The sequence below is a fragment of the Centroberyx affinis genome, unplaced genomic scaffold (genome assembly GCF_046629955.1).
Source record: "Centroberyx affinis isolate AG114_WGS23_722 - 3 ecotype Tasmania unplaced genomic scaffold, CSIRO-AGI_Caff_v1 ptg002720l_1, whole genome shotgun sequence".
Classification (NCBI taxonomy): Eukaryota; Metazoa; Chordata; class Actinopteri; order Beryciformes; family Berycidae; genus Centroberyx; species Centroberyx affinis.
In genome coordinates this window covers 313,439-324,473 of record NW_027280889.1, presented here as the reverse complement: position 1 = coordinate 324,473, position 11,035 = coordinate 313,439, and the positions used below count along the sequence as shown (strand labels likewise).

The 11,035-nt window shown below is 44.1% G+C and overlaps 1 protein-coding gene across 1 annotated transcript; it reads left to right on the top strand.

Annotated features, from left to right (window-relative positions):
* Window positions 1-1,362: 1,362 nt before the first annotated feature.
* igfbp5a (insulin-like growth factor binding protein 5a) lies at window positions 1,363-10,525 on the top strand. The gene is made up of 4 exons (XM_071535487.1): window positions 1,363-2,116; window positions 7,119-7,330; window positions 7,958-8,077; window positions 8,374-10,525. The coding sequence occupies exons 1-4, from the start codon at window positions 1,786-1,788 to the stop codon at window positions 8,521-8,523; spliced, it is 813 nt and encodes a 270-aa protein (XP_071391588.1). The 5' UTR covers window positions 1,363-1,785; the 3' UTR covers window positions 8,524-10,525.
* Window positions 10,526-11,035: the final 510 nt, after the last annotated feature.

The following is an 11,035-nucleotide window of genomic DNA, read 5'->3' as shown; positions in this document are numbered from 1 at the left end:
GTCTGTCAGAAGAATATCTCAAAAACTGATTAGTTTTTGGTGGTGATCTGGATCTGGGATTTCCGCCATTACCATAAAACTAATGGAGCTGGAGACTTGATTCCAAAACGTGACGGAATGTTTGCAGGGTCAAGAAATCTATTTCACTTCAAATTGAAGTGATAGGAATGATGTGTTTGGGTGTAACAGCAGGGTGGAGAATTGTTCAGTGTGGGCTGAGGTTGAGGTGATCTCCAAGTGCCTTCTGTTTCATTCAACTGTTTAAGAGTTGCTACCAATCCCAGTTAGAATGGGCCAGTAGTCGACCTTGCCCAGATAAAATGCAAAAAGCTGTCTGTGTCCCATATTTGAAGAGAAAAGAAAAAATCAATGTCTGCATCTTTTCACATGTGCATGATAGATATGAAGAATTTAGATGCTCAGTCACCTGCAGATCATCCGCAAAAGCCCCATCAGTGGATTTGCAAAAATTGTCTGTCTGAACAAGTAATTTAGTCATGGGCTTATCCTAAGTGAGTCCAAATTGAATCTCGTACATTTTATCATTGTAATGAAGATCAAAGAACATGCAAAAAAACGCCAGAAATTTATTTGGAAGCCATATCTAAAATAAAAAGTGCATGAGGGGGAGCATTCAATACCAATGTTCCTTCTAAACTGATGATTGGTGACCTGTGTCTAATAATGATCGTTGATCAAAGTCTTGTCAGTCATCATCTCTCCACTTTGTCCCCAGAAATGTAGTCGATAATGAGATTTTGAAGTTTTGGTGGCAAATGATATTAGATGCAGGAACCACAGGGTCTAGTGAATTGAAGCCTCTGCATTTATTCTTGAATATACAAATCAATTTTTTCTTCAAACAAGTGAAAACAAAACTGTCAATGGGGTGAGATAATTTCATTTGTTTTCAATGCAAATCAGCTTACATTAGTAACTTACATCAGTAACATTATCTATACAGAGGATCTGCCTTATTCTGCCCTGTTTCAAGAAAACTGAACTTCAACACTGAAATACAGGTGAAACTGCACTGGAAACAAGTGGAACTCCCTCACCCCGCTGTCGGACTCTTATCACTTGTTTAAAGGAAAATAAGATTTCAAGACTCCAAAGGCCTGCTTGGCTGTATGACTTGTTAAAATAGACGGTTTTTGAAGCGAGGGAGAAGCTCTGATTCTGGCCGCCTTCAGCAGCATCGTCTCGTATCTGGCAGATCTGGAGGCATGCCAGCACCCGCCCTGTGAAATCAGCATCGCAGCGCACGGAGTTGACAAGTGCGCCTCCCCCTCCAAACGTTGTTTGACATACCCATCGTTATAGGCTTCGCCTCTGGCAGTTTCTTTTTTAAAAGGCAAGCTCAAAGCCACAGATTATACATTCTGCTCACAGCCCGTGCGGGTAGGATAACCTACGGAGATAGCAGGGACAAGGGGAATTAGGGTTTTTTCTTCCTTATCGTTTGGAGACGAGAGCCTGCGCGTAAACGGCACCGGGCATCCCTAAAGGAAGGAATACACAGTGTCGGGATATTTTAATTCCTTTTAATTTCTTGGTGACTTTGAAGAGAAGGGGGGAGCGGACAGTCTTTGCTGTGGATTGCAAGCGTCGGATGCGGCGATACTGAGGACCTGAGCGCGCAACGCACCTGTGGATGCAACAGAAAAGCCCCTGATGTTTGGACTCAAAGCCTTTGCAAAGAAAGGATTCGCCACAAGATTTAGTTGATAATCGTTGCGGTTTCAGTAGAAAAAAAAAAAAGAAAAGCACCCCCCAGTTCCCACCATGCAGAGTTTTTCGTTCCTGGTGGTTTCTCTGCTGAGCCTCACCGGCTGCGGCTCGTCGTACGTGCCGTGCGAGCCGTGCGACCAGAAGGCCCTGTCCATGTGTCCGCCGGTGCCGGTGGGCTGTCAGCTGGTGAAGGAGCCGGGCTGCGGCTGCTGCCTGACGTGCGCGCTCGAGGAGGGCCAGCCCTGCGGCGTGTACACCGGGCCGTGCACGCGCGGGCTCCGCTGCCTGCCGAAGAACGGGGAGGAGAAGCCGCTGCACGCGCTCCTGCACGGCCGGGGGGTGTGCAGGAACGAGAAGTTGTATAAACTGATGCATCCGTCGAAGGGTAGGCCTATGATATGACTGAATCACATCCCAATGTTATTACACAGGCATGCAATTATGATGCATGCGTTTTCCTTTAACATCCTGCAGATCAGTCACTAAACACCTTAATTGATTGCAGCATCATATTATGCGCCCTCCCCCAACAACAATCACTACAATATTCCTATAATATTTCTATAGTGACTTAAAGTGTGTGTGTGTTACTCAATAGTGATGTTATATATTCTATAATATTCCACCTGGGACTTACTGTAGTGTGTCTGGTACTCAATAGTGAGTTTATAGTGACCTTAACGTACTTTATGGTATCTTTATCTCCTATGGTATAACTCTAATATTCCTATAGTGTTCCTATAGGGCCCTGTAGTGTGTCTATGGTATTTTGTATTGTATCCTTCTAAAATGTGTATATAGTTGTTTAAAAACACAGCATCTAGTGAAAAAAAAAGTGGACTGACGTTGCCAGACAAGCCATTGCTATTTTACCCAAGGAGCTACAGGGGGCTCTTGTGCTAAAAAAAATAATAATAATAATCACAAACCCCTCAGTAAAAAGATGTTACCCCTCTCTTATCAATGCAACTGGAGGAGGAGTTTGAATGTAGCCCACAACTTCACACAACTCAGCCTGTGATGCTGTGGTAAATAAAAAAAGTGGGTAAATGACCTCCAGAAGGCAAACAGCCACCATTATGAACAAAAATCAATTAAACTTCCAGACAAGCATTAATTAGGCTAATGCTTTTCCCATCATGGCATAAAACTTACATCAGTTTTACACTACTTACCATGATGCGTGCTAGGAATTTATTTACCTCATAAGGATCTATAAAGGTGGGTAAACTATCGATCACCATAAGGCAAATAACCACCATTATGAACATTTCAATTACACTTTCAGAAAAGTTTTTTCCATCATGGCATGAAACTTACACTACTCACCATGATCTATCAATTTACCTCGTAAAGATCTATAAAGGTGGGTAAACTGGGCTATTCTGGCAATACAAAGGTGTTTAATCTGAGTTTAGGGTTAGGGTTTACCCTCTGCTCCACTGGGCCTTTGGGAGACGGGGAGGCCGATGTGGGTCAAGACACAGCGCTCTTTAAGACGGGCTGACACCTGTCATTACCGAGGCGCACGACTCAAAAGCCCCCGCGCCTTGACCCGGTGAACTCTGTCAACAATTGGTGCCGAGTGCCGATCAACCTGTCATCTCGGTTTGAAAGGCCTTGTGGGCTGCGAGCAGTAAATCAGTAGGTTTCGTGTGAGTGGCCCATCGCCTCGGGGGCCCCAGCCTACATAAAACAGGGGAGAAGATTATAGGCGCTGCTCCGTGAGGCTCCTTGGCTCCTTTGAATGGCATTTCAGGGACAGTCTCACTGTCTGCTGGGGAGCGTTTTCAGCACGCTGTCCGGATTGCTTTGTGTGAAGTGTTGGCTTTTGGCCCTCGCACTCACCTCAGGTCGTAATTTAAGCCATGGGGTGTGAGAACATATTTTTCCCTGTTCCCTTCACTCCTGCTTCCCCTAAAGTCTCTTGATCCATCTGGCCTCCTCCCTTATATTTGCTACCTTTTTTTTAGTCTTTTCTCAGTCATTCTTTGCCCATTCCCCTGCATACCTCAACCTCTGTCCTCACTCTCTTTCTGCTCTGCCTTGACTTTTTCCAACACCGAACCTAACTCACCTTATTTGTCCCTCCCTCTATTTTCTCCCACCACACTGCCTCTTCTCCTCTTTCCCTCCCTCCTCTTCCTCTTTCCTTCTCCTCTCCCTCCCTTCCCTGCATCCCCTATTTTGCCCTTTCCTCTCCATCTTCTCCCTCATGCATCTGCAGATTGGAGTGTTAGATACACACATGCTTTGCAGGCAGAGCTGCTCTGGAGGCAGAAATAATCTGGTTGAGTTAAACCTCAGTGGGCGGAGCCAAAGAACCACAGTTTTTCTGGCTAAGTAACTTTCAACTGAAGCCCAGTGAAAAAGGCAAGGAGTAAGAGAGGAGGAAGCTAATATTTTGTAGCCTAGCGCTCTGCTGCTAACTGAAAAAACACAATCTATCCATACTAAGTTATCTAGGTTAGCTAGTTAGCTTAGCTGACCATCCAAGTTCAAGCTAGCCATACTAGCCTTCTATCTAGGTAAGATAGTTAGCTAGCTGCTGACCTTACAATATCATGGCCATGAATTAATGAAAAAAATAAGTCATTGACATTACATTTTTTATTAAAATTTGGAGTTTCTTCTTTGCCATTCAAGTTTGCCAGTTAGCTAACTCCAGTGTGGCTCCGCCCACTGAGGTTTAACTCAACCAATGAGAATATTTCAATCTCCAGAGCAGCTCTGCCTCTAAGAAATGTTTGTGTAAGTAAAACTCCAATCTGCTGTTCACCTCCCATTCCTTTGTCTTTGTCCCTTTCCCACACTATCCTTTATTCCCTCCCACCACACTTTATTAGTCCCACCCTGGTCTCTTCATCTCTCCGTCTCATTTCTCCCCTCCTCTCCCTCCTCCATCTCTCCCTCCATCTTTCCGCTGAGTGCTGCAGGCCCCGGCTGTGCAGTGATTCAGCAGAATGCAGGCTGAGCGTGGGTTACTGATCCCCCGTCTGTCTTCCCGGCAGCCAGCTTCTGGATTAACTCCTCATTTCCTGCTGGGCGCACATCTATCCATTCACCCGGTCTCTGACACTTTAATGTATTACACAAAACCCATATGCCCACACACACTCGGTAGCATAACGCACACACCCCATATGGAAAAAAATACACTAGATTACATACATTCAAAATATGTGTGTAAGTGGCCAAAGTTTACATGTACAAATAGATTTTGGTGGAATTTCTTAATATTTTGACACATACCCTTAAGTATTTGGGAATGTATTATTTAGCTATATGCATTTATGCACCACTATGCATGTGTGGGTTTTGTATAATGTGTTTGTCAGAGATCAGAGGCAAGGTGGGAAAAAAGAAGGAACGATGATTCTATGTATGATAAAATGTAGGAAAATGGGAATAGTTAGTAGCCCTTTTATCATATTTTCCAGTACATACTATGAAACTCAACTCAACTCAAATAAAAGTTGTCAATATGCTTCTGCACCCGTGTCACCAAGACAAAATCCTGTACAGTTATCACATTTGACAATCCTGATAAAGCAAGAACATACATTGTCAAGAGAAAAAGAGGAAAAGAAGGAAGAGGGTTTTGCTTTTTTGTCACAGGATCACCACATCTCCCAATTCAAACACAAGGAAAAGGAAGGAAAAAAATGAAAGACACGATCAGTCAGCACTAGTCAGATTAGACGAGTGCGAGGATTAGCAAGTGAAGACTTGATTGGACTTATACTGGCTGCTTATCTTCCCCAGCTTTCTCTGGAGAAATCTGTGTCAGCAGGAAACTGGAGGAGGGAGAATCTCTCTTTCTTTATCCAAGAACCTGTCGCTGTGGACCGGGGATGGATGACATCATCCTCGTCATCTTCATCATCATCAGTGGTGGTGGTGGGGTGGGGGTTGGGGCTTGGGAGGTTTTAAGCATCATTTGCAAACGCGGTGACCTTGTTTCAACCGCCCTGTTAGCTTAGTAGCTTAGCGATCACGTCAGCGCGGAGGTAGGGGGTGGGGGTGGGGGGGCAGGGGGTGGTAAGGATTGGCTTGGGGAGTTATAGCCTATAGAATTTGCAATCTGCCAAAATGAAACAGGACACAAGTGCGTGACACTGCAGTGGATGCTGGGCCAACTGTGGCTTACAACACATACAAGGCTAATGCATGTTAAAAGCTATAAATGCTATACCAAAGTGAGATATCACTTTAAAGTGCTTTTGGGAAAGCTGGCCACGGCCACTAATTCTGGCCTTCACATAGACGTTGTGGTTATAGGAAGGGAGAGAGGGTGAGACTGGGGAGAGGGGCGAGCGCTGAGGTTTGTGTGACTGTGTGTGACTCTTCGAAACTTAGCAGAGAGTTGTATTTTTGCAAGGCGCAGATGAAAGATGCGTGTGCATCAGGGTTTCTTTGGGGTTGGGACCCAAAATGGACTGCGGCTGTTTCTGGTGGCTTGCCACATGACAAGTGTAATAGCATGTTTCCATGGGCTTGGGTGCCAGGGTGAGACTAAATATCTCATTTAGGTCCCTGGCTATAAAAGTTTTAAAACCCCTGGTCTACATATACCCCAAACTGGCAACCTTACTTGCCATAAATGTAGGCTATGTTGTGCTGTATGTCAACACATCCAGCCTGAACCTGGCAAGTAGCCACCAACTGCACTAAATAAGCATTTAGCTGGTACAGTGAAATCATCACATCATGTTGTGGCGTTTCTAAATCCGATACTCCTGTTCTGTGTCAAGTCTCTCTCAAGCTTCTTTAACACTTTGAGCCATGAGGCGCCAATGTAGAGGAGCACCTTGAGGTGGGGGCCATCGCAGATCTTTCTATATCTCAAAAAGTCTCTTTATGAAATGCAATAGAATAATCCTAACATTACCTGTGGACCTTACGTGATTTGTAATTGAGGAGATCTTTGGGAATTTTAATCCCGTGTGAATCTGCCATGTCTGTAATTTATAAAGTAAAAATTCCAACGCAAATTACCTACCGTACTTTGGTGAAGACAGAGCTGCCCTGATAATACTAATCCCATGCAAATCAAATTCTTGGTAACTTCAGCCGTAATTTCTCTCCTGTCATGAAAAAAAAATGGAGCCAGTAGTGGAATCAGTAGAGGAAGGTTTTGAATGCATTGTCAGTGCAAACTTCAGGTTTTGCTTTACTAAATCAGAAAGTGGCAAATTGTAAAATCTTGATCTTGATCCTAATTGTATTCGGTGATTTCAGTGAATTTAATTTCACGAAATGCATGCATTTGGGGGATTCTTCACTTATTACCTGGAGTCCTCACATGATACTAGTCCTCATGCATACATGATGATGAGCCCCTCTCTCTCTATCTCTCTCTCTCTCTGTCCTTCCCTCCCCATCAGATGGAGAATCTCCTGATGACGTCATGTTAGCGGTCCCAGAGTCGATGCTGCCCCAAACCAAGGTGCCGATATACGGGAGAGACCACATCAGCAGCCGGAAGGCCCAGGCCATGAGGCATGCCAAGGACCGCAAGAAGCAGCTGGCCCGGCTGGGGCCCGCCAGCAACCTGGACTACTCACCGCTCACCTTGGATAAGCTGCAGCCCGAGTTCGTAAGTCAAGTAGAGCCTGTAGTTATGCTTGAGATTACAAAGATGCACGCACATGCCAGGGTGAGAACTTATTTTTTCAAAGACCATTTTTTCTCCCCTTGATCTGATTTTTAGGGTTATTTTGGTCCTTTTCAAGGGTAATTTTACTGAAATACGAAATAAAAATTAGATATTGGCAAATAAACACTCAAATTGAGTGTTACCACTAAGATTTTCTTTATTTTAAATCATGATATATCATCACGTACGTATGTGTAACAATCTGAGACATTTTCTACTGCTTCAGGCTGCGCACTCGGTTGTTTTCAGATCAAAAACAGCTCACTTTTTCTCACCCAGAATGCAGAAAGAATCAACTATACTGGCCAATAGGTGACAGTAGTCACATTCACTCAATAAAAAATATATGAAGAGGGTGAAATGCAAAAAAGGGTACTCCTGATTTAATTTCATGGACATTTTCTGAACTTTCAAAGGCATGTTTGTCCCGAACTCCCGAACACACAAACACACACACACACACACACACACACACAAACATGCACACACGTAGGTGATCATGCATACACTCAACCCTGTGTCTCTCTCTGTGTGTGTGTGTGTGTGTCTGTGTGTGTGTGTGTGTAGGGGCCCTGCAGGAGAAGACTGGATAATCTCATTCAGAGCATGAAGGACACTTCTCGGGTCTTGGCTCTCTCGCTGTACATCCCCAACTGTGACAAGAAGGGCTTCTTCAAGCGCAAGCAGGTACGGATTCCTCCTTACATGTAATGTCATTTATTCACTTAACTTAACAAATTGGACAAGTATTTCATCCTTGGGCGTCCTTTTGGCTCGACTGGCTAAGGTGCCTAACATGGAACTGCAATGTCTTGGCTTCAAATCCAACCTGAGAGCTTTGTCACATGTCTTCCCCCCTCTCTCTCTCTCTCGTGTCTTTCCTGCCTCTTCTCACTTGTAAACGATCCAATAAAGCATAAACGCCGTGGGAAATATTTATTTTAAAAGTATCTGATCCTTTTCTGATCCCTCTTCGCTTGCAGTGTAAGCCGTCGCGCGGCCGGAAGAGAGGGATCTGTTGGTGCGTCGACCGGTTCGGGGTTAAACTCCCCGGCATCGACTACAGCGGCGGAGACCTGCAGTGCAAAGAGCTGGACAGCAGCAGCAGCAGCAACAGCAACACCAACGAATGAGAGCGAGCCGAGCCGGAGAAACGGTCGCACTTGTCGAGCCCTCTTCACTTTTCAACCTGCCAATCAAGCTAGCACAATTAATGACTGCCAATCAGGAAAATATGGCACAAATGCTTATACATATGGCCAGGTGCGATGGACTGCATTGTTTTCATGGGGAGCCAGACTGAAAAGCTTGCTGGGAGCCTCTTCTGGTATTGATAAGACACAATAGATGACGATGTAGATTGGTTTCCCATTTCATTTACAATCAACAGACTTTCTTTAAAACGTCTGGAAAATCTGCAGGTTTAGGTCAACTTATTAACTCTGGCTCCCCATTGACTGTGTACCCATGTCGGAGGTTAACTAACACCTCGTCTCTATATTTGCATAGATGATAGAAAAAAATATATATATTTGTATGTGATATTGATAACATGTTGTGTATTGAGTCAGAGTGGCAAGTTATATAGTGGTGAATTTACTCCAAGAAATTATAAGAGAAGAAATATTGTAAATGTGGCTGAACATCAGAGCGATCTCTATCTTATTTTTGTCATTTTTGTGATGAGAGCGATGCGAAGAGTCCGGTCGAGTCGTCATGGAAACCCGGTTCTCTTTGTCTAAACCTTTGTCCTTAGCCACAGCTGTAGCTCATTCTTCTGCCACTCCCGCATGAGCCTCGTACGCCAGCTCTTGTCCAACCTGAGATTTTCCACCACTAAAGCAGATTGTATCCGGGGCAATAGAGGAGGAAGCCCTCATAACCTGACGGTCTTTCCCCCTGTCCTCCGTCGTCACGGCGATGGTGCGATTCCTGACCCGTGAGAAGACGTCAGCTGGGAGATTTTCAAACTCTGTTTCGATGTTGCTGCTTGAGTCCCACTGGCTCACACAGACCCATAGTACTATATAACGAACAAGCAATTAGGATAAAGTACAAGAAAACCTCATTGACATAGTATATACTGTATTGTACTGTAAAAGGTTGGTTAGTCGATGCTCAATCTCCTCTTGAGTGTAACAGAAATGGCCTTTTTTCAAATCCCGACAACTGTGTCATGCTTCCACATTGTCCCACTGTTTGAAAATCGTGAATTGTACGTATGTGCATGAATGTGCGTGTGTCTGTATGTGTGTGTGTGTGTGTCATACCCTTAGTTCTCAACAAATCTTGTTCTCACAAGCCTACCCAAGCTAAGAATAACGCGGCGCTGTGCATTTCCCTCCATAGCTCGCACACAAATCGTATGCAAAGGCCCCCGCGTTGTTTATCTCCGCCCGTCCACGCCGAGGGGCTTCACCGCCACACAGGCAAATCGCTGCCGGCCGACGGCGACTTGCTCCCAGGGCTTAGTGGGTCTCTCCTCCTGCGAAGAGCAAGGTCACCGAGTTTGTATGGAAATCCAAGTGCCTTCTGCCCCACACGACTTTGAATTCTGATTTGCATGCGGATCCATTGCATCGTCGGAGTGAGGGACGCTTCGGCAGATTAGAGTACAACAATCCTCGGTGTGAGGGCGGATGTGGTCAGAGGTGGTTGAAATAGTTTATTTTTCAGGCGGTTGCTGACAAAAGATTATCTTTATCTTCCAGTCCAGCACAGTCGAAAGTACGGTGACAGAGGACAAGCGTCTTTGTTCTATCGTTCAAATGATACTCTCTCTCTGGATTCACAATTCTTTTTTTGTTATAATCTCAATGTTTAATGAATTACTCTTATAATCTCAGTAAAAACTGAATGACATTCCTAATGCTTTATTGTGGCGTTAGGAGAGCGTTGACAGGGGCTCCTCAGCCTACTCTTCCCAATAAAAAACCTCTTGTTTTTACTCTCATCCTATTGTTTCTAGGACAACATGTAAACACAGTGACACTTTGAACATTTCAGAATCTCAAAAGACAACAAAGATTAATGTGAACATTACAGTGAAATATTTATCAGGCGTGTAATTGATGTACTCTTTTTTTTTTTTTTTTGTAATGACAAATCACTATTTAAATAAAGTTCCAGTACTCACGAAAATGTGTATGTGCATTTTTTTTTTTCTTCAGCATGTAAACTGTGGTCAAAGCTGTTGAATTCATGAGAATTAAGAAATGCACTCGTACCGACTGCCAATATAATACCTGATTATTACAACTGGTGTACCTCAAGCCCAGTTGGGTCTTCATTTATGAATTATAATTGGCTTTTTATGAGTTCCATCAAACAATCAATACCTGTAATATGTCCCATGGTTCAGTGGGGTATGGGAGCTCTTTGGCTGTCATCCAGACATGAGTTTAATCTCATTTGTTAATATGGTTATATATGTAATAATGGGTTAGTTGTTTTAGTTTGTTTGTCAATGACCCTGACGCAGTAAAACCCGCCCATCTGGCACTCCAAGCAGGTTAGAAGTATTAGTATTAGTATTACTTGAAAACCTTTTAAAAACCAAAGATGGTGGCGGCAAAAGTTAAGTCTTTGTTTTACATTGGCAGTCAAGGCAGGACCACACCCTGACCTCATTCAAGCTGAAACACG

What these genes read in the sequence shown, in the direction of transcription:
- igfbp5a (XM_071535487.1), top strand. Translation starts at nt 1,786, where the DNA reads ATGCAGAGTTTTTCGTTCCTGGTGGTTTCTCTGCTGAGCCTCACCGGC. An exon ending in ATAAGCTGCAGCCCGAGTTC is followed by an intron (nt 7,331 to 7,957) that starts GTAAGTCAAGTA and finishes GTGTGTGTGTAG; the next exon opens with GGGCCCTGCAGGAGAAGACT. An exon ending in GCTTCTTCAAGCGCAAGCAG is followed by an intron (nt 8,078 to 8,373) that starts GTACGGATTCCT and finishes CTTCGCTTGCAG; the next exon opens with TGTAAGCCGTCGCGCGGCCG.